The sequence below is a fragment of the Periplaneta americana genome, chromosome 6, assembly GCF_040183065.1.
Source record: "Periplaneta americana isolate PAMFEO1 chromosome 6, P.americana_PAMFEO1_priV1, whole genome shotgun sequence".
In the NCBI taxonomy this organism is placed as follows: Eukaryota; Metazoa; Arthropoda; class Insecta; order Blattodea; family Blattidae; genus Periplaneta; species Periplaneta americana.
In genome coordinates, this window is record NC_091122.1 from 3,181,007 (window position 1) to 3,206,471 (window position 25,465).

Sequence of the window (25,465 nt, forward strand, 5' to 3'; positions counted from 1 at the left end):
TTTTAGCAATGTCTTGCTTTTTCATTGACATCTCTCCTTAAATTAATTTGTCCTTCATTAGAGGGGTTCATATCGGGCTGCGAAATTGCGGGCCCAGTTTTGAATCCCGGTTGGGACAATTTACCTGGTTGACGTTTTTTCCGGGTGTTCTATCAATCCATTAAGAGCGTAATATGCTGGATAACTTTCGGCGATGAACCCTGGACTCATTTCTCTGTCAGTACATAAAGAGAAAATAAGTAAATAAATAAATAAATAAATAAGAGGGTAGATGAATGGTCGATTGACTTAACAAATGAATAAATGATTAAATAAATAACAAATAAGTACTGCCCGTGTCTCACGTCCTGAACCGAGAGCTCCCTAGTGCTTATAACCACGCCTCTTAGGTCTACTCGGACCGGCACGGCAGCCACAGCGTGCGGCACGGCAGCATATTACATGTGCTGAAAACATTATCCTATGCCAGTGCAGGGGTTTTTACTCTTTAAAATACTGGATACTCTAATCGTGGTTAGCACTATCGCTATTATCTCTGATGGCGATTCCGAAAATGTAAGTACACACTAGGCCACTCTTCGTTCAGTCTGGACAATTGCTGAATTGCCATAGAGCAGCATTTCTCAAAGTATGTTCCGGGGTTCCGTGATCCCTATATGATTTTAAATTTTATTCTATATGTTTTTTTACTTGGTTACTTAACAACATTGTATCAACTAATACGTTATTTTGCATCGATGGGATTGATGATAGCGAAATGGTATTTGGCGAGATGAGGTCAGGGATTCGCCAAACATTACATGACATTCTCTTTACGGTTGGGGAAAACTTCTGGAGGAAATCCAACTAGGTAATCAGCCCAAGCGGGAATCGAACCCGTGCCCAAGCGCAACCCTGGATCGATAGGCAAGCGCCTTAGCCAACTGAGTTGCTCCGGTGGCTATTTTATACTTACCGTTAGTGGTTACCATAAAAATATATAAGAATTACGAAAATATGAATCAATAATATCATGAAACCACCGATAATGATGATGATGATGATGATAATAATAATAACAATAATAATAATAATAATAATAATAATAATAATAATAATAATATTCCAATAATATGCCTAATGACAATATGTTTGATGAACATCTAAAACGGAAAATACCCATAATACTTCTCACTTTCATCACTGGATTCTCTGCGTATGTGTCCACTAAAACCAAGAGGGCTTAGATCTAAGCCCTCTTGACTAAAACAAAATACCGAAAAGACAAAATGCAGAAGTACAGTAGAAATGAGACTACAACTTTCCGCCGTGAAACCAGATTGCAGGCTTAAAAAGCAAATACATTCATCCTACTGAACAATTATTGAGATACTAGCTTTCACTTGTCTGTTAACTATTAAATACTAATAAAATATTACAGGGATTCCGCAGTTACACTTTAGATTAAAAGGGGTTTCGCGGTGGAAAAAGTTTGAGAAACACTGCCATTGAGGAAAGAGTTTACGGATGTGTACACATAACAACCGCAATCACCATTAGGTCGATAATCTCGAGTAGAGACTGTAGTCTACCATTGGTATTAGTGTTTAGTTACAGAAATTGATGAGAAGAACATAATTTGTTTGTGAGGGGACAGCCTATACATTCGTTTGTCCATGGCTGATCTTGCTCCATAGCTGACGAAAGGAATCCTGAAAAGGTCGATGTGTTGAACGTAGGGTAGTAGGCACATGCGGTACCCAGGACCGCCCACTCACCCCCTCTGCATCTCGCCCCGCAAAGAAACAGCTCAGGAAGTGAGCCACGGACAATAAATAAATAAATAACTAAATAAGTGGGTGGATGAATGTATGATTAAATTAACAAATTAATAAATCATAAAATAAATAAATGAATAAATAAATAGATAATAAATATATAGAAAAATAAATAAGAGGGTGGATGAATGGTTCATTGAATTAACAAATGAATAAATTATAAAATAAATAAGTAAATAAATAAATAAATAAGTGGGTGGATGAATGAATGATTAAATTTAAAAAATGAATAAATAATAAAATAAATAAATAAAAAATAAATAGAAAAATAAATAAGAGGATGGATGAATGGTTCATTGAATTAACAAATGAATAAATGATTAAATAAATAAATAAATAAATAAATAAATAAGTGGGTGGATGAATGGATTATTAAATTAAAAATGAATAAATAATAAAATAAATAAATAGATAATAAATAAATAGAAAAATAAATAAGAGGGTGGGTGAATGGTTCATTGAATTAACAAATGAATAAATGATAAAATAAATAAATAAATAAATAAGTGGGTGGATGAATGGATTACTAAATTAAAAAATGAATAAATAATTAAATAAATGAATAGATAAGAAATAAATAGAAAATAAATAAGAGGGTGGATGAATGGTTCATTGAATTAACAAATGAATAAATGATAAAATAAATAAATAAATACATACATAAATAAGTGGGTGGATGAATGGATTATTAAATTAAAAAATGAATAAATAATTAAATAAATGAATAGATAATAAATAAATAGAAAATAAATAAGAGGGTGGATGAATGGTTCATTGAATTAACAAATGAATAAATGATAAAATAAATAAATAAATTTGCTCTCTTCCATTTTTCCCGTCGCACAATCGCACCAATTTCGCGTTATCACTCCCATGAGGAAGTTCTGACACTTGGTAGGGGCTTCCTATCTGACCAGCTACTCCAGCTGAACGCAGATCAATAGAGAGAGATGTTTCATTTTACGCAGAGAGGAATGGCTGTCCGTGCAGCGCAGCGGACGGAAAGGGAAGTGAAAACTGCGGCGCGTTGCTATGGCGATAAAACCATTTGTCTTCAAGAAAAACAATTGAAGGTCCGTTCTTTGCCACATGATGATGTATTGGACATCGCGAGACGTGCTGTCCTGCATTTTATCTACAGTCATTTGTTATTTATGTCAGTTGAACGGAGTTCCCTTTACCGCGTTACCTGCCCAACATGAAGCTTGTTTTATTGCAGGCGTCATTGTCTCACATCGGGACGTGCTTCTCTTCCCAATCAGTTCCTGCAATTCCTTCATAACTTACGTAACACTCAAAGGACTTGCTAGACATTTCTTTAAACACATAGGTGTGCAAACAAGCTCTCATAAAATTTTATGATGCTTTAACACCGTGTTCTTTCCACATGGGTTGTTGTTATGGTAACGTAACATTGACTCTACGGAAAACAATTGAAGGCTCATTCTTGATTGTTGTTGAGATGAAAAGAAAGTATTTTCTGCGAAGGTTAAGTTCTTAAGGAGGGACGATAGTTACATATGGTGAAAAACCAGTGCATTTTCAAGATTTTTTTTATGTTCCGATACTTTTTAATATGTGAAAAATAGGTCATATAAAATATAATGCGCATTTATGTCCTTGTTAGCTGCTGTAATGGCATTTTAAAAGTCTCATTCACAGGGTTTTTTAAATGGCATTGAACTTTGATTGCAATTTTCCATACTTTGCTTTATTCCAAGTAAAAAGTTGTTGTATATTTTCGGAACTTCTAATGCTAAATGCATGGTATTTGTTACACACGTTCTATAGGCTATTCTGAAATTTTCTCTTTAATATAAATTTTTTATTTAGTTACATTTGAAAAATATTCCTTCGTATTTCTATAAAAGTGCCTCTAAAATTAATTATTGAAAATGTTATGTTTTATTTAACGATGTTCGCAACTGCAGAGGTTATATCAGCGTCGCCGGATGTGCCGGAATTTTGTCCCGCAGGAGTTCTTTTACATGCCAGTAAATCTACTGACATGAGCCTGTCGCATTTAAGCACACTTAAATGCCATCGACCTGGCCCGGGATCGAACCCGCAACCTTGGGCATAGAAGGCCAGCAATTATTGAAATATATTTGTTTATTTTAAAATTGTAGAAATCCAATATCAAAATTGTATTCCGGACATTTTAAAGACCGCACTTTTAGGAGTAAATGTCAAAGAGATTTTGAATTTATCTTCAAACATTACCCAGACATATCCATTTTAGTGAATTACTGTTTGGGCCCTAAATACTTTGTTACAAAATCTAATATCGAATTTGAGTTTTTGAAGTGATATTTATGTATATAACATATGAGAATTATGCATTAATTAGGAAAAAAAAATCAATTTTCACCACCCACCCTCTTTTTTCGTTCTGAAAAGGATTTTTAAAATGTTACGTTTGTTCAGTTTAAATTTCTGCACATCTAAAGGAAAAAACTAAACTAAATCACATTCTCTAAAAACTAGTCTAAAATATTAGTGTTGGGAATCTCTCGACAAAGTTTTTTTACGGCCCAATCAAGAAGAGCCACAAAGCAGTTCTAGAAACAAGATTGGAGAGGGGCTTGAATTAGAAATAATTGTAAAAATGATTCTTCTTCAGGATTTAGAATAATTCATTTATCAATTTTTCCCTTTGCTATAAATAATGCCTGTTCTTCTTCTTCTTCTTCTTCATGTGGATCACAAGGGGTAAAAAAATAATTAATCATATGACATGCATATTCAAACTTTACGACTTATCCGAAGTACCCAATTTTCAATAAAGAAGGAACATTTTCTCAGAAACTATTTCATATTAAGTAATGCATATTGCAAATTTCCACCCAGTCTGCTGTCTAAAAATCTGAAAGTTAGAATTTATAAAACAGGTATATTGCCTGTTGTTCTGTATGGGTGTGAAACTTGGACTCTCACTTTGAGAGAGGAACATAGGTTAAGGTTGTTTGAGAATAAGGTGCTTAAGAAAATATTTGGGGTTAAGAAGGATGAAGTTACAGGAGAATGGAGAAAGTTACACAACACAGAACTGCACGCATTGTATTCTTCACCTGACATATTTAGGAACATTAAATCCAGATGTTTGAGATGGCCAGGGCATGTAGCACGTATGGGCGAATCCAGAAATGCAAATGGAATGTTAGTTGGGAGGCCAGAGGGAAAAAGATCTTTAGGGAGGCCGAGACGTAGATGGGAGGATAATATTAAAACGGATTTGAGGGAGGTGGGATATGATGATTAGTATTTAGTAGTATTTATTTATTTAACCTGTTAGAGATAAGGCCGTCAGGCCTTCTCTGCCCCTCTACCAGGGGATTACAACTATAACATGAACAATAAAATTACAATTAATATTAAATTTACAATTACAATTACAATAAAAAATAAAGTACGACAAGATTACCTGATTAATGAAAGCTAGACATTTTATCATAGAAGCTAAGAACAAAGAATATTTTTGTATTTACTGAATTACAAATTAAACCTACAATAACAAAATGCTATAATGATAGATGATAGAGACTGGATTAATTTTGCTCAGGATATGGACCAATGGCGGGCTTATGTGAGGGCGGCAATGAACCTCCGGGTTCCTTAAAAGCCAGTAAGTAAGACTGGGAAGTTCTGAAATGAAAGCCCTGTATAACAGTGTATTTGAGACTAGGTCGCCCTTGAAGTATCTCAAAGAATAATCCCCGAAATTAATTAAATTACGAGAGGCCCAATTGTATAAAACTCCCTGACTAAAGATCAACTTTGATCGAAGATCGAAAAGTGACACTTCTTCAATGGTATAAAACTTTTCTGCGATCAAATTACCTGGGTTCAAATGCAATCTAAGTTCACGAGAAAAGGATTTGGCAACATCGCATAAACAGGTGAAATACGTGATGCGCGGACAGGTTTGTTCAGTGTTGCCAATCTAGCGACTTTAACTCTTTTTCAACAACAATTTCTTTTAACTTTTATATTGCTTAAATAGGGATTTAGTGACCTTTTTAGCAACCCATAGTGACAAAATTTAATCTTTCTTTGTTGATAATGAGAAATCTAGCGACTTTGCAATTACTTTTTGGCGACTTTCCGTACACTCTGTTGGAGACACTGGTTTTTTGTGCAATGTAAATAATGGCGGACAATAAGAAGAAGGTTGACTGTTCTCCAAGTTGTTATCATGTTATGGTGTTTGATACTGCTAAACATAATAAAGCTTTATAAAACGACAATTTTCGTTTAGTAATACAGTTAATTGAACATTTATGAATGTACCTATCATATCCATTAATAATTAATGGTTGTTATAAACATAATATAATTATAGGTTATGTTATTTGATACTGCTGAACACGATAGAGCCTTATAAAATATAAGAATGTTTGTGTATTAAGGCAAGAAATTGAAAGAAATATATATAAGTGTACCTAACATATCTATTAATATTAATAATAATGGATATTTTATTTGCACAATCTGTCACTCGTATATTTCAAACAGAAAAGAAATAACTGAACTTGGATCATCTAACTTAATCGGAGAAATTTCTTCAGTCAAAGTTGACTTTAGTTTGAGACAAATTAATCTCAGATTAGACTTTATACAACACAAAATTCCAAGTTCAGCTGAAACAAGGATCAATTTAACCTCTGATCTAAGATTAAATGGTTTATACAATCGGCCCTTAGGGAATTACACAAAATAAGCTGCGTTTTCATCCTACAATCAACTGATAATAACATAAATACAGGTTCCCAGGCGACGATAGAAAACAAAAGAGCGAAAACAAATGAATGAGGTGTATAATAGTACATTATGCAACGAGAGTATATTGGTAGTAATTAAGACGCGAGTATGTTTATGAAACGAGCGCAAGCGAGTTTCATAATTTTCATACGAGCGTCTTAATTACCATTATAGACAAGTTTCATACGACTTTTTATGCTCGACCATATTTCTAACTTGAAATTATTCATAAGTATTCATGTTATTCTTATCTGACTGAGGAGCGGAACTGATCTTGTACAATATCTCGTAAATTGTGAGATGTGCGCAGACGCGAAAGTATTGGTTTTTTCCGAGAAACAAACGTCATTGACCTTGATATAATCTAGAGAGTAAAATAAACATTAATCTTGATATAACCTTGAAATTGAATTAGACATTGGAAAACTAGATGACAAATTGAATTTATTTGAATATTACTTACAATTAACGCTAATTATTATAGTAACAGAACATAACCTTCTGCGACAGTATTGGATTTCCAGTCTCCGTGACTTTTCGCTAGTTGTCTTTCGATTGCATATCCGAGAATAATCGATACTTGCGGTTTTATAATGGTACAATGGTGTTTTCTGATTGGTGGAACACCTGAACTTTAATGAATAGGTGTACTTTAGTGAGGTCCATTATACGAGAGGGATCCAGGAAATAACGACCGTTTTGTTGTAATAATTAAAAAAAAAAAAAATTATTTGAAAAAGCAAAGTCTGTTGCATAACTGAAGCTTCCTTTACTTCTCTACATAATCACCACCTACATTTAAACATTTGTCGTATCTGTTCACTAGCTCTAGAATTCCCGTGTTATACTCCTCTGCCGCCAGTTCATTAAGCCAGGTGTTCACTGTCTTCTTCAACTCTTCATCACTTCCAAAACGCGGACCACCCAGAAAGTCTTTCAGCTTAGTGAAAAGGTGAAAATCGCTAGGAGCAAGGTCTGGACTATAGGGCGGATGATCAAAGATTTCCCAACCGAATTGATCCAGCAATTCTCGAGTTGAAGCAGCAGTGTGCGGGCGGGCGTTGTCGTGAAAAAGCACAACTCCTCTCGAAAGCATTCCTCGCCTCTTGTTTTGGATGGCTCGCCGTAGTTTTCGTAAAGTCTCACAATAACGATTTGCATTGATCGTAGTGCCTTTTGGCATGAAATCCAGCAAAAGAACACCTTTGCGATCCCAAAAGACAGTAGCCATGACTTTTTGTGTTGAGAGAGTCTGTTTGAATTTTCTCGGTTTCTTGGGTGATGAGGGATGATGCCACTGACGTGATTGGCGCTTGGTCTCTGGGGTGTTGTGAGACACCCAGGTCTCATCACCAGTCACAATTTGATCAAGAAATGCGTCTCCATCTGTGTGATATCGCATCAAGAATGTCAATGGTGAGGCCACTCTCTGAGTTTTGTGTTGGTCACTCAGTTGCCGTGGAACCCATCGTGCACAGATTTTGTGGTAGTCAAGATGTTGCGACACAATTTCACCAAGCAAAGAACGAGAAATGTCAGGAAAGGCAATATGCAATTCGTCGAGTGATGTGCGCCTGTCTTGCAAGATTCTGTCGTTCACTTTAGTCTTCAGGTCTTCTGTGATGAGTGATGGGCGTCCGGGTCGAGTTTCATCGTGGACATTTGTTCGCCCATTGTTGAAGATTTCGCACCATTTTCTCACATTTCTTTCATTCATTACAGTATCACCATACACTTCTTTCAATTGCCGGTAAATTTCTGCAGGTTTCAAATGTCGGGCATTCAAAAATCGAATCACACTCCTCACCTCACAGTCGGCGGGATTATCAATCACGTCGTTCATTTTGAAGTAACACAAAATGCACAATGGCGACTTGTTGCAACCAGTACTCACAACATTATGAGAACACATGTTAAGGAAGCCAGTTGACCTTCAAACAAGGAAGGGGAGTCAGCTGCGCGGCGGGTATGCGCGAACGGTCGTTATTTCCTGGATCCCCCTGGTATAATAGGTGTATAATTACTACATTTCGTAAAATTACTTACAGTTTAGCTTGTACACCGGAACCGTTGGTTTCACTGTTACTTTTTCAGTATGTACCATGTAAAATTGTCAAATAATCTTTCTACCGGGTGTTTCTTGTAAGGCCTAGCTGAAGATTGGGTTGTTTCGTTTCTGTTTCCCGCAGATTGATGGCGCGAGAGCGGTAGTACACCCTCTCAACTCTTCCTCACCGAAGAGCCGAGGAAGAAGTCCTCCACGTCCTCCCTGCACCAGCTCCCGTTCCCGTACTGCCTGCTGCGCCCCAAGAGCTCTCTGGTGGCCATCAGCATGGACCACAGCGTGAAGGCCATGAACTCCCACCGCAAGCTGGCCTTCTCCCGGCTGCTGAACCGCCACCGCTTCGAGAATGACGAGCTGGAGTCGCTGTACCAGCGCTACATCTTCAAGCTGCAGCACTCGTCCGTGGCCAGCGTGGTGGCGCTCTTCGTGGTGCTGACGGGCGTGCTGGCCAACCTCAGCCTCGCCTACGCGCAGGCGCCCACGGCGCAGAACGTGTACCACAGCCTGCACTGCCTGCTGTTCGCCCTGCTGCTGGCCTTCCTCAACACCAGGCTGATGCAGGACGCCTACCTGCTCTGGGTCTGCTACGCCATCCTCTTCTTCTGCGCCACCTTCTGCGCAGTCGCCCTGCCCTTCGGTGAGTCCCAAACCTAGTGTTTTCCCTAAAGTGTTTACATACCTTTTTGTTACACCCTGTAGATTGCTAGATTTTGTTCCCTTTAAGGGCAGAGGATGGTATTTTTTTTAGCTTTTTTCCTATTTGGTGTAAAATATTAATTGCTTGTATGTAGAGAGCTCATAGCTGTGGCAACTCAACCAAATAAAAATATTTTGAAAAACAATTATTGGGGGGCCCAAATTTAAAAAAAATATACCCAATGCAGGATTGTACTAAAACAGATATATAGTCCACACCTATGGAGTAACGGTCAGCGCGTCTGGCTGTGAAACCAGGTGGCCCGGGTTCGAATCCCGGTCAGGGCACGTTACCTGGTTGAGGTTTTTTCCGGGATTTTCCCTCAACCCAATGCGAGCAAATGCTGGGTAACTTTCGGTGCTGGACCCCGGACTCATTTCACCGGCATTATCACCTTCATATCATTCAGACGCTAAATAACCTAGATGTTGATACAGCGTCGTAAAATAACCCAATAAAAAATAAAAAAAACGATATATCTAAACCGTTTTTAAAGATAGATTCAAACATTTTTTGCAATGTATTTGTAAAAGCATGTTCTACAAACTGTCTGTAACAGAATTTTGATATTAGTCCCTACGTTTGTAAAATAAACAATTAAAATTTAATAGCAATTTTCTGATTTCCTTTCTTGCAAACAAACGGACGTATTTTTAAAATGAAATCAATAAATAAAATTCTGTTACAGAGAAAAGTTTCCTAATAGTCTAAAGAATGTATGTTCTAAATTTCATGCGTGTATCTTTAATAGTTCAGAAATTATATCCATTTTTGTCTGGCAATGTAGCAAAAAAAATGAAGTTACCGTAAACCGATAAAAGGGGGCGTGTGATTTAAAAATCCATAGGGCGACTCAACATCCGATAAGGTCACAAATACCCACAAAATGTTATGCAATGCATTCCACACATATCAAAGCGTATTTTAAAGAATGTTTTTTCTTTTAAATTTACTCATTTTTCACCAAAAAATACCATCCTCTCCCCTTAAGAGACAGTGGGAGTGAATTCGACATTTTCTATAGTTTTGGTTCAATAGTTATCAAATTTTGTGGGTTGGTTCTGTTTTTTGATTGGTATATACAGTGTGTCCCAAATTGATGTATACACGCTTTGAAATACTATTTCACAGCAAAGAAATGAGATAGAAATACGATTTTTGCTCTTTATGATTCAGAAGGCAGTGGAAAGTATGGAAAAATGTTCATCTGTTTATACACAAAAGCACACAGACTACAGATTCTACCAGAAGTTTAAGGACATTCCTTAATTCAATTGAATTCAATTCAATTTATTTGGTCATTAGACATACAGTTTTAGGCTTCGTCAGAATACATTGAAAAACATATAAATACATTTTAAAAAACACTAATAAAAGAAACAGTAAAATTTAAATAATACAATGAAAACATTAAATAATTTGAAACTTTTAAATTGAAGAAAACTAACTAAATTGCAATTAAACTTATTTATTAAAATACAATTTCATACAAATTTGTGTTGAAAAACTCAGCAACAGAATAAAAAGGATTATTTAATAACCAATTGTAAAATCTAGTTTTGAAGCTGTTGATTGGTAATTTATAATATTGACTGGGGAGCTTATTATATAATGTCATCCCCATAATTAAAAAGTTTGTGTTGCTCTTGTGTAATCTACAATATGGAATATTAATTTGTAGATAATATATATACAAATTTATGATTGTTAAAATCCGTGATTGTCTGAAAAGTGGCCGACAATGTTCCAGATAGTTTGATTTACATAAAATTCCTGCCCTCATATTTATGTGAAATCTCTTGGATGTTTATAAGCGACCAAATGGCTATGAAAAATGAAGTTTTTTTTTTAACTGCAAACCCAATCTCTCTATTTTTTAAACTGTGGATTACATAACAATTTTTCTGTTATAAAAATTACTGAAAAATTACATTTTTTGTAGTGAAATTTAATTACTCCAGAATAGATGTATTTAGTTAGGTCAATTAATTATGGGATAGAGTTAGAAATATCTGAAAGGCTTCTTGTGCAAGTATTACACTACCGGTCAAAAGGTTTCGATCAGTTATGAAAACAACTACATACTTTATTTCAATGTACAAACACATCGGAAAAACTAAATAGACTAACAAAATAAATATTTTCTCTCTCTAGCATTATGATATGATGGAATAATAATAATAATAATAATAATAATAATAATAATAATAATAATAATAATAATAATGGCTTTATTTAACCTGGCAGAGTTAAGGCCGTAAGGCCTTTTCTTACACTCAATCAGGATTAAGACTTGCTTACATAGTTGAACATACAACTGGATCGGAATTAAGTAATTACATACTGATACAATTTAGGTACATAATGAGATCAAAAGAGGTAGTTACATAAAATTTACCTCCTAAAATAAAAATAAACATAGTGGAATACATATTAATGTTGTTGGAATCAAATACGAATCACATAAAAACAGAAGCCGATAATTCAATAAAAAAGAAAAATGTACACAGTAAAAATAAAAATAAACACATTAGTATACATATTAGCAGGGAAAGGATTTATATGTAAATACATATTTACTTATGAAGCTAATATAATTTATATTTTGCATTATCTTTATGTTTCACAATGTGTAGGGTTGAAAAATCCTACTTTTATTTTCCATATTTTTCCATATTTTAGAGTTTAGTACATATTTTCGTTAATTTCCATATATTTTCCATATTTCATATAAAACAGTCCATATTATATTAGGTTTAACAATAAAACAAAACAAAATTCCATTAACTTTTAAAAATACATTTCAACAATAGAGATTTAAACACATGTTCAGTAATCCCTTTAACATCAGAGTTATTTGAAAATTAGCAGTCCTATCAACAATGGGAAAGTAAGTTACAAAACTGTATTAATTTAATTTAAAATTTTTAACAGACTTCAGTTGTGCAGCTCAACAGTTAAATGCCAGTCAGAGTACACATAGGTTCAGTTTTGTAAATCATACTATAAAGACGGTAAATATGCCAAAAGTACGTCATTCAGTCAATTTAAAATCAAAACTAACAAGTTACATTTCAGAATTTAAAGAAGATGGTTTATCAACTGACAATAAAATATTATTTTGTAATTTGTGTCAGTGTGCAGTATCATCTACACAAAAGTTCCTGGTGCAACAACACATTACAACTAGTAAACATCAGGCCAACAAACAACTAAATTCCAAGCAGAGACAATTGTTTTTAACACAACCAACAACATCGAATGTAAGATCTGAGTTTAACATCGACCTGTGCCGTTCTCTCATCTCTGCTGATATTCCTCTCTACAAACTAAAGAATAAGGTCTTCAGGGAATTCCTTGAAAAATATACTCAACATACAATCCCGGATGAGTCAACACTTAGGAAGACGTATGCTCCATCCATCTACGATGAGACAATACAGAAGATAAGAGATGAAATTAAAGATAGTTCAATTTGGGTTTCCATTGATGAGACTCCCGACAAAGAAGGTAGACTTGTTGGTAATGTAGTTATCGGTTTGTTAAGTGAACAATATTCTGAACGAATTCTTTTACATTGTGATGTTCTAGAAAAGTGCAATAACAAAACTATAGTTAAACTGTTCAACGAAGCTATGGGTATCCTGTGGCCAAAGGGTATTATGTACGATAATGTGTTATTCTTTATTAGCGATGCTGCCCCTTATATGGTCAAAGCTGGACAAGCATTATCTGTTGTATATCCTAAATTGACTCATTTTACTTGTGTGGCGCATGCATTTCATCGTGTGGCAGAAGTGGTCAGAGACAATTTCCCTAAAGTAGATTTGTTGATTTCATCAGTGAAAAAAGTATTTCTCAAAGCTCCCAGTAGAGTTAACGTGTTGAAAGAAATGTACCCTGAAATTCCATTGCCACCAAAACCAATTTTAACTAGATGGGGTACATGGCTAGAAGCAGTTGAATATTATGCCGAACATATAGACTCTATTAACAATGTTCTCCTTGCATTGGACTCTGAAGATGCAGTCTCAATTGATACTGCGAAAACAGTTACCTGTGACATAAGTGTGAAGAATGACTTAGCTCACATTCAGCATACATTTTCATGCATCATAAAAACGCTCAAAAGTCTCCAAAATAGGCACCTTTCACTATCTGAAAGTTTTGAAATTATAAATAGTACTGTGGAACAACTGAATCGTGGTAGAGGTAAAGTTGCAGATGCAGTAAGAGCTAAGGTGGACACTGTACTTTCAAAAAACCCTGGATATGAAGAACTACAAAAGGTTGTTGCTGTGATGAGTGGTGAATCAACAGTGAAGATTAACTTGGACTTATCCCCAGCAGACATTGTGAAATTGAATTATGTACCAGTTACTTCTTGTGACGTCGAACGCTCTTTTAGTCAGTATAAATCTATCCTCAGAGACAATAGAAGAAGATTCACTTTTCAGCACTTGAAAGAAATGTTTGTAACCTATTGTTATGGTAACAGACAATAAAAATTGTGTTTTGTTGAAACTACATTGGAAGATAAGGTACGTCCATTATATTTTTTGTTTAGTTTGATTAAAATGTACCAATATTTAACGTACATAGTCATTTTTTTATAATTTTAAGTCCATATTTAATTCCATATTTTGGTAAAAATCCATATTTAATTCCATATTTTGGTAAAAATAACTACATATATATTTACATATTTCATATATTTTTAGTCCATATAAATCCGTTCCCTGCATATTAGTATTAGATTACAATTAAATACGATTTACATAATTAAACCAGAAACCGACAATTGAATAAAATGTACACAAAAAATAGATTAATAATAAAAAACAACACAGTGGGATACATATTGGCGTTAAGTGATAAATAAACACGATTTAGATAATAAAAATAAGAAACAAAAAAAAATAAAAACAAATACACAGGAACACATTTGCAACGCGTTAGGTGTGGCAACTCATCATAAGATATTTTTCTAATTTACATTTAAAAGAAATTAAAGTTCGGCAGCCCTTGACTTCAGGCGGCAGAGAATTCCAGTGACGAGAAGTAGCAACAGTGAAAGATGAAGAATAAAGAGATGATGTGTGCAGTGGTGTTTCTAGCTGTTATCATATTGTGACCGAGTATTTAAGTTATGATACCGAGAAAGACTGTGGAATCGGACAGATAAGTAGGAGGGAGTAGAGGTGTGCAAAATTCGGTATAACAGAGAAAGGGAATGTAACTTTCTCCTCTCATTTAACCTGAGCCACAATAATTTATCGAAAGAAGGCGAAATGTGGTCGTAGTAGCGGACATAACAAATGAAACGAACTCACGCATTATGAACACGTTGCAGTTTCTGGGATAAATCCACCCTGAGATCACTGAATAAAGCGTGACAATAATCGAAATGAGGCATAATAAGAGTCTGTACAAGCGTCTGCTTTAATTTAGCTGGATAGTGGATAGAATATTCAAAACGAAATCCCTGTTTTAACCACAAATCCATAGTTATACTTAAACAATTGAAGGGGTTAGTGGAATAAGGGGGTATCCCACATTTTGGTAAAAAATGAACTAAGTCCATATTATGGAAGCTGAGTCCATCTACTGTTAGTTTAATGTGCTATTCAAGTAAGGGATAGTCCCATTTTAAAGTAAATATGAACATATGAAAGGGCTTTGTAAGTTGTATCAAAATTCTGAATGGAATAAGGAGGTAGCCCACAGTTCCTTGAAACCTTGGTTCTGATTGGCCAGCTGTTTACCTAACTGACCAATGGGAGAATACTGCTTTGATACAATAAGTTTCCAAGCAACATGGCGGATGTTGACCATACTAATGTTTTTGTAAGTGACGAAATGGTGAAAATAAGACAAATAATAGCAAAAAGAGGAAAAGAAATCCATAAAATGGAAAGACAACAGCAGACAGAAGGCACGAAACAGTGGACAAGAATATATTACACGCACAGACAAAGTAATGTCTGCTAAAGTGTTCACTAACATACAGGAAGAGAAAAGCCACCAAATACAGGATGTTAAAAAGTATCCACTATTTTAGGAGGTGATAGTATGCATCAAAATAAAAAAATGTCTAATAAACATGGGTCCTACAACATACACTTGTTCATAAGAGGTGCTCAATGTGACGTCCATTCATGGCAATGCATTTCTCTGCCCTACAATACAGCAGACTACCAGAAAATCATACCGTAGTTGACACCTTTGGCATGGAATACTGATACATCGCAAGGAATACTGAAAACAAAAGTCTGGTTGCGGATATGAGCGGGGTTCAGCAGAGATGGTGTTGTGAATTTTCGTAATCAGCATGTGTGGGCTGATGAAAATTCCCATGCAGTTGAAGAAACGAGGCATAAGCACCCATTCTCAATCAACGTATGGGCAGGCATTCTTGGTGAAAGATTAATAGTGCCATAATTGCTACCACAGAGACTTTTAGGACTTTCTTATTAACGTATTGCCTGCCTTGCTGGAGAATGTGTCATGTCAGCAGGACTACAGATGTGGTTCATACACGATGCCACACCAGCACATTTTCACCACAATGTGCGTGAACACCTGATGTTGACATTTCAAGACCACTGCAATGGTCGGGGAAGCCCCACACATTGGCCTGCTCGTTCCCCAAACCTAAATCCCCTAGACGTTTGGTTATGGGGACACAGATGTGGTTCATACACGATGACACACACCACTGCAATGGTCGGGGAAGCCCCACACCTTGGCCTGCTCGTTCCCCAAACCTAAATCTCCTAGACTTTTGTTATATGGACACATAAAGGAATCAGGTCAATTTCAAAGAGTGCGTGATTCCTTACTCCAAAGGGCAGAGAAATGCATTGCGATGAGTGGACATTAGATTAGGCACCTCCTATGAAGAAGTGTTCAGAAAGTATGTGTTGTAGGACCGATGTTTATTAGACATTATTTTCTTGTTTTGATGCATACTTGCACCTCCTAAAATATTGGATATTTTTAACACCCTGTATAACAAGCACAGTTATGAAACCAAAGCACCCCGATGGAATACTCATCAAAGCTGCTTAGCGTCCTGACATACTGTCCATATTAAAGTTCATACCTCCAATTCATCGCAACTTTTATTTAAATTTGAAATCAGATAATGGGTGTGAAGTAGAAAACAATGATCATAACCCATTACCTCCTGGTCTAGTTGCCTCATAAGTGGTGCCTTGTTGGTATCACTTATGAGGTTCAGACCTGTCTTCGGATAGTTGACTCAACAGACAAACAAATGTATCTTATTTAAGTGTCTTTTGATTAATACCTTTCAAAGTTTGTTTCTTTCTTTGTTGTAAAATATAGTATATCATAAGTGAAATTTTCCTACAATAACAATAATAATCAAGATATTATGCTCTACATTTGCAGAAAGTTAGTTCAATACCTACCTAACACATTACCCAAAAGACTTTGTGATTCTTATTATTTTCCTTAAGTTACAGAGAATCTAACAAAATGCTAAATATCTCAAAAACATACTTTTGAGGGATACCCCCTTCTTCCACTAAGCCCTTCAATTTTAAAACAATTAGAAAAATTTATTTTATGGGAGCAACGTAAATGAGACACCCTATAGATGATGAAATGATATCAATCGTAACTTTTTATTTAAAACCTGATTTTTAACTGCACAGAGTATTGAAATAAAATAACGCACTATTTTATGTCTCTCAATGTACGAAATGTAAAGAGAAAGCATGTGTCAACTTCGCAGGCCCCACCATGTCGCCTGAGGACACGAGCGCCGGGTCGTCCGGGATGCGAGTGGAGACCCGTCGCGTCCTGGCCGAGGGCGTGTGGCAGGTGGTGTTTGTAGTGTTCCTGGCGTACGCCATGATGCCCCTGAAGACCTGGGTGGCTGCCGTGTTCGGGGTCTTCCTGCCAGTCGTCCACATCATCTTCGCCGCCATCTTCGCCAGAGAGTTTCCTTCGCTCACCTGGCAGCAGGTATGATTATATTTTAATTCATGGCCTTCATGTTATCCACAGTAAGAAATTGATATACCGAAGCATTTTTCCTTGTTACGTACATAAAGATTAGGCTCATCAAATTGAATGATTTTTTTTTTTACTAATTAGTACATAGATGGTTTTAAAATGTCTTGAATTTCTTGAAGAATAAAAAAAGTAAAAAGAAAAGTACATGGTGCCATTAAAAAAACTGACTCCTTGGCACACCCTGTAAATAGATAAAACAGTTCGTAAAAACATGTTCAAAATATTTCTTTCACCTCTATAACTTTTGCATACAGGGTTAGTTAAAAGTCTCACACCACCTAAATAATTTTTGAAGCATACGGTTCAGTGACATGAAACTTGGTATGTGAGGATAACCATATACTGAGAACTCAATAATGGTATTACCGAGTTTTTTCTACTTACGGTTTAACCGGAAGTAAAACTCTCTTATTTTAAATGGAACACCCAATATATATTTCTTATTTTTGAATAAAGCTCATTAAGAGCTTTTCAAAAAGTACCCACACTTGATACTTCTGTACAAATTCTGTGTTGCTAAATAAAAATGGAAGTGGTGCAAGATATTCCTAAAGACAGGTTAAATCATTCCTTAAATGGTTTCTATGATCGAGTGACATATTGTAAAGCAGCTGAGGGCTACCAATTTGAACACATAATTTAGAAGGTGAGCTAGCTTTGTTTTGTTTTTGTTAAGGAAGGAGTATTTTATTATTTTAATATTCGATACACTTTTCTGTTTTCTTGACTTAGTAACACTGAATTTGTACAGAAGTATCGAGTGTGGGTAATTTTTGAAAAGCTTTTAATGAGCACTATTCAAAAATAAAAAAATATATATATATTGGGTGTTCCATTTAAAATAAAAGAGTTGGAGTTACTTCCGGTTAAACTGGAAGTAGAAAAACCTCGGTAATACCATTATTGAGTTCTTAGCATTTGGTTATCCCCACATACCAAGTTTCATGTCTCTGAACCGTATGCTTCAAAAGTTATTTAGGTGGTGCGGGACTTTTAACTAACCCTGTATAGTGTTTCTTCATAAAATTAGAACTAGCACAGCTACAGTCAGTGTTGCATAATTTTTACTAATGCGTGTATATAATTACCATGGCAACCGAGACAACTCGTGTTACGAGTTTTTGAATACCATTATCAAACAACCTCGTCAGTTCATGAAACACTATGAGCTTGTACGTAGAAAATGAGTTTCGGTAGGGGTTTATAATCGCTGGGAGCCAGGTCGGAACTGTACGGTGCTTGTTCGAATAAGTCTTATTTCAAAGGTGAAAACAGTTCAAGAGTGGTTCCATTGTTAAGTTTAATAAAACATACAACTGACACTATAAATTACTTACTTATTTACTTACTTACTTACTTACTTACTTACTGGCTTTTAAGGAACCCGGAGGTTCATTGCCGCCTTCACATAAGCCCGCCATCGGTCCCTATCCTGAGCAAGATTAATCCAGTCTCTATCATCATATCCCACCTCCCTCAAATCCATTTTAATATTATCTTCCCATCTACGTCTCGGCCTCCCTAAAGGTCTTTTTTTCCCTCCGGCTTCCCAACTAACACTCGATATGCATTTCTGGATTCGCCCATACGTGCTACATGCCCTGCCCATCTCAAACGTCTGGATTTAATGTTCCTAATTATGTCAGGTGAAGAATACAATGCGTGCAGTTCTGTGTTGTGTAACTTTCTCCATTCTCCTGTAACTTCTTCCCTCTTAGCCCCAAATATTTTCCTAAGCACCTTATTCTCAAACACCCCTAACCTATGTTCCTCTCTCAAAGTGAGAGTCCAAGTTTCACAAACATACAGAACAACCGGTAATATAACTGTTTTATAAATAACTATAAATTAATGAAAAAATATTCTTTCGATGCGAAATTCATGGCGATAAACTTTTTTTTGTTTACTTATTTTATTTCTTAATAGAGTTGTCAGAGAAATTCGGAAGGACATTGTCCATTTATGACGAAAAACATGGATGTCTCCCATATTTTTCGTCCGGCTTCGATTCGTAGCAGTTTCAACAAGGTACACTTGAAAGCCTATCGATAAGCTTGTAATGTACATTTCTAAACACACTGTATAATCGTCCTTACCTAATGGAGGCCCACAAAGATGAAGACCTGTTTGCACCCTTTCCTTTCTTCGAAATAACTGTAAGGTATATTTCCGTTTAGAAGCCCTGCAAGAATAACAAAGATTAACAACCCCTTCCTCGAAAGTCACCCCAGCGGTAGGCTTGCAATTACTTCCCCCCTGTCGCCGTGAAGTGGGGTGCCTGTCTGCCTAGACTAATGACTGCCACGCTTCATCAATCAGTCCTGCTGGTGCAGGAACAATCTGACGTCACCTTGCTGCAGATTCATGCTTACCCCCGCCTCACACCCAACTTTTCTCATGAAGCAGCATTACAGATGTGTGCTGCGAGCTTTAACCGGTAAATACATTAACAGTATTTCACTTTATACACTTGCTAGGGAACATGAAAGAGGTTTGTAGTATGCTTGCTACTACCATTAATACTACTAGTCACTTCTGCTACTAGCACTATTACTGCTACTACTACTACTACTACTATCACTACTGTACTACCATTGCTACTACTATCACTACTGCTACTACTATTGCTACTACTATCACTACTGCTACTACCATTGCTACTACTATCACTACTGCTACTACTATTGCTACTACTATCACTACTGCTACTACTATTGCTACTACTATCTCTACTGCTACTACTATTGCTACTACTATCACTACTACTACCATTGCTACTACTATCACTACTGCTACCATTGCTACTACAATCACTACTGCTACTACCATTGCTACTACTATCTCTACTGCTACTACTATTGCTACTACTATCACTACTGCTAGTACCATTACTACTACTATCACTACTGCTACTACACTTGCTACTACTATCACTACTGCTACTACCATTGCTACTACTATCTCTACTGTTACTACCATTGCTACTACTATCACTACTGCTACTACACTTGCTACTACTATCACTACTGCTACTACCATTGCTACTACTATCTCTACTGTTACTACCATTGCTACTACTATCACTACTGCTACTACCATTGCTACTACTATCTCTACTGTTACTACCATTGCTACTACTATCACTACTGCTACTACCATTGCTACTACTATCACTACTGCTACTACCATTGCTACTACTATCACTACTGCTACTACCATTGCTACTACTATCTTTACTGCTACTACCATTGCTACTACTATCTCTACTGCTACTACCATTGCTACTACTATCACTACTGCTACTACCATTGCTACTACTATCTTTACTGCTACTACCACTGCTACTACTATCACTACTGCTACTACCATTGCTACTACTATCACTACTGCTACTACCATTGCTACTACTATCTCTACTGCTACTACCATTGCTACTACTATCTCTACTGTTACTACCATTGCTACTACTATCACTACTGCTACTACCATTGCTACTACTATCACTACTGCTACTACCATTGCTACTACTATCTCTACTGTTACTACCATTGCTACTACTATCACTACTGCTACTACCATTGCTACTACTATCACTACTGCTACTACCATTGCTACTACTATCACTACTGCTACTACCATTGCTACTACTATCTTTACTGCTACTACCATTGCTACTACTATCTCTACTGCTACTACCACTGCTACTACTATCACTACTGCTACTACCATTGCTACTACTATCACTACTGCTACTACCATTGCTACTACTATCTCTACTGTTACTACCATTGCTACTACTATCTCTACTGCTACTACCACTGCTACTACTATCACTACTGCTACTACCATTGCTACTACTATCACTACTGCTACTACCATTGCTACTACTATCTCTACTGCTACTACCATTGCTACTACTATCTCTACTGTTACTACGATTGCTACTACTATCACTACTGCTACTACCATTGCTACTACTATCTCTACTGTTACTACCATTGCTACTACTATCACTACTGCTACTACACTTGCTACTACTATCACTACTGCTACTACCATTGCTACTACTATCTCTACTGCTACTACCATTGCTACTACTATCACTACTGCTACTACCATTGCTACTACTATCACTACTGCTACTACCATTGCTACTACTATCACTACTGCTACTACACTTGCTACTACTATCATTACTGCTACTACCATTGCTACTACTATCACTACTGCTACTACCATTCCTACTACTATCACTACTGCTACTACACTTGCTACTACTATCACTACTGCTACTACCATTGCTACTACTATCACTACTGCTACTACCATTCCTACTACTACCATCACTACTACTACTATCACTACTGCTACTACCATTGCTACTACTACTACTACTATCTCTACTGCTACTACCATTGCTACTACTATCACTACTGCTACTACCATTCCTACTACTACAATCACTACTGTTACTACCATTGCTACTACTATCACTACTGCTACTACCATTGCTACTACTATCACTACTGCTACTACCATTGCTACTACTATCACTACTGCTTCTACCATTGCTACTACTATCTCTACTGTTACTACCATTGCTACTACTATCTCTACTGTTACTATCATTGCTACTACTATCACTACTGCTTCTACCATTGCTACTACTATCTCTACTGTTACTACCATTGCTACTACTATCACTACTGCTACTACCATTGCTACTACTATCACTACTGCTACTACCATTCCTACTACTACCATCACTACTACTACTATCACTACTGCTACTACCATTCCTACTACTACCATCACTACTACTACAATCACTACTGTTACTACCATTGCTACTACTATCACTACTACTACCTCTACAAGTGCTCTGTTATGTGGAGTAAGATACCTTGTGAAATGTTTTCAATGAACTTATTGTCAACAAAAATGTCACAAGCGCATGGTTATGGTTTTGCCCTGCACATACATAAAAAATATATGAAGCTCCGTATGTTCTAGAACATTAAGTATTTTCAATGTAGTCACTTATGAGGCAGCACACTTTTGTTGAGCTTTTCTTACTAGCTCAAACATAAAATTAGCTCTGTTTCAGCATTTCCCAATTTCCAAGTAAGAGCACCATATGATTTTCATTTTCATTATCTGCCACCAGAGGGAAGTGGTTTCTCTTTATTTTGACAAGAAGTTACTGCTACTGTTGCTGAATTGTAGTGAATGGTATTCGATTCAAAACGTGTCTTGTCCCCAGTTATTCGTCTGTAACGGTACCCACCGACGTATTTTATACGAGTGTGAGGTACATCAGTTGAACATTGTCAAGTATCCTGAAGCCAGTGGATAAAAGGGAATGATTTAGTCTGTAAATGTCCGGCAAACGAAACATTTGTGCTGACATTTGTGTCTAATGCTGGAAAATCGTTAATGTTACGACTATACCGTTTGCCCATGACATGCTTCACAAATTCTCCTTTTTAAAAGTGGCAGATAAGATCCTAGACCAGTGATGTCAAAGCAAGCGCATTTTTCTGACCTTGACGTCGTGCGCGGGCAGCAAGCGCTAAGTATGGAAAGAGGAAGGGTTGTGTGTATGAATAAGCAACCTGTTGGATTAAGAAAACAGTGGTGCACAAACTTCAAACGGAACGTGAAATTTTATGTCGTTATTTTTATATGGCTTCTTTCTGTTTAATATTATCTATATTGTCTGTAAACAAAAGCACTAACACTGATTTCTTAATATTGCACTTGTGTTTTAAATCTTAATAACATAATAGAGAGTTAAGAAGGAATATTCACTTAAATTCCATAGTAGTATAATATTATACTGTATTAAGTGGATGAAACACATCATTCATAAAGAAAGTGATATTCCAAAGAAAGAGATTGAGTTTGATATGATAAGTTGGAATTTATATTGATGGTATCTTTAGCCTTACAAAAGTAATCAATAAACTAATCAAAACAATATTACAGTACAAAGCAAAGTTACCTAGGTACTGTATCTGTTTTAAGTGTAACTAATATTACATAACAAAACTCTTATCGCATTATGCTTTTAAGGTGATATTGGTGAGCAACTTCCTATCATCAGATTATTAAATTATTTTCTCGAAATCTGCTGAAGCTATAGACCTGACATTTTTACAACACGTGGGCACGTATCTTTTGCTTATGATGTAACAGTAGTTGCTTTGGTAATTCATTTCCTTACAAACAATTTCCATGCGAATATTTTCAAAATTTTCAATACACTATCTTCAGTAATACGTATATACGGTATATTAGATTTACGAAAACATTCTGTAAGGCTACTAAATAAATAGGCCTATACCTGAGAATTTCACTTTTCTATACGAAAAGTTGAGAAAATATTTCTTTTGAATAAAAAAATCAAACTTGTGAAAAATGAGCATTAAAATTAAAACTTACATTCTTATAATGCACTTATACTTCTCAGGCAAATCTAAAAATCACCATGGATACAGTTTTAATAAGTTCTCTTCCCTTTATCCATTGAATCAGTGCTGGCCATCCCTGAATATAGCTCGACCAAGCGGCATATACAGGGACATCATTTTATTTTTACTAACATTTTTAATATTAACCTGTCTATACCTTTAGAGAACAGGAAAACACCGCTTGCTCCCCCCTCCAAGACTGGAGTTCGATGATACTGGCGTGAAACACAAATCACTCTACTAGGTATAGGAAGGAAGAAAAGTAGTTCATCCATTTACGTAAACTAGGAAATATCGCGATTTTGAGTTTGATAATTTTCATTAGGTTTTTCTTTAATCAAAGTACAGTACTGTATTAACAATGAGTGTTTTTACTCACGAACTGAGCTGTCCATGTGGACGTATTCATTATGCAGTGTATATTATACTGTCTACAGCACATTAGCGTACGATACAGAGAAAGAAGTTAAATTGAAAAATAATCATAATATGGATATTTAAACACAATTTTGAAAATGGTGGCCGTTCATTTCGATACAGGCTTCAGTTCTTTTGTGCATATTATCGCACTATAGACTATTGCATCTAATTCCAATTGCCAGTTTCGTCCTTCGTACTAGTAACTCATGTTGAAATAATTCTGTACCTACTCTACGTACTGTAAATTCAATCTTCACTTCTGCCCGACCCGAAAATATAAAATTACTCAGACATGCTATCTACTGTCCGTCCAAGTGGTTATGCCGCAGGATTGTAGAAAGGGGGGAAATCACGTGACAGTTAATTACTTAACGAGGCCCTTTTATTTAAGTTAAATTAAACAGCTGTATAATATTACGTAAACGTCCAATTCCTAACAGAAATTAATGTTTTCAGAAAAGAGCTAAAACAGCCCAGCTTTTACAGAGGGGCGAGCGGAAACAGGTGGGGGAAATCGGGATGCGACGTAGGCAAACGGACAGTACCTGTGCGAAAATGTGATTCAATATTGAAAGCTCTTTCGTCACTGGAAAACGCGAACATATTTCTGGAACGTACTATACTCAGTAACTCAGTACTGCTTACTATCTGCGGTCTTGGTTCTGTGTGGAGTTGGAACTTCATTAGTAGAAGGGGTGGGAGTGAAGTACATTCAAAAACTCAGGTACAACAAAAATTGAAGTAAAAATAAAATGATGTCCCTGTACCACCTCTTTCGTCTGTCTCTTTCCTTTCCACTGTAAAGCTCTCAGGCTCTCCTGGGCTCTAAAGCGCGCGCTTGCTCCTGTGGGCATCAATTGACATGCCTGTCCTAGATTGGCCTCGTTGTCATAATTATTCTCAAATTAATATTACACAAATGTGCTAACAGCGTTACCCATGGCACATGGCTCCGTCTTGCTCTCGGAGGAGCGCTGCTTGAATTACTCGGAATATAAAGTCACCTGGCGCTACGTTGTCATGGCGACGCGTGTTATTTGATTGTGAGGACTCGCTTTCAAACATGTAATGCAATTCCGGGCCATTAGTGTCGAGTTCAGCGGGTGGGACAAGTGCAATGGAAGTATCTTCACATCTAAACACTTTCATTTGTTTGTCTGCACGTCCATTTCTCGTCGTCGCAGTT

General features: G+C 36.2%; 1 protein-coding gene across 5 annotated transcripts in view; it reads left to right on the forward strand.

Moving 5' to 3' along the window:
* rut (adenylate cyclase rutabaga) overlaps nt 1–25,465 on the forward strand; it is a 681,419-nt gene that overhangs the window by 414,858 nt on the left and 241,096 nt on the right. For all 5 annotated transcript variants that reach the window (XM_069827313.1, XM_069827316.1, XM_069827315.1 and 2 more), the window contains exons 3-4: nt 8,768–9,280; nt 17,103–17,335. In XM_069827313.1, coding sequence (XP_069683414.1) covers nt 8,911–9,280; nt 17,103–17,335 — 603 coding nt within the window. In that variant the 5' untranslated portion in view covers nt 8,768–8,910. The remainder of the gene's footprint in view (nt 1–8,767; nt 9,281–17,102; nt 17,336–25,465) is intronic.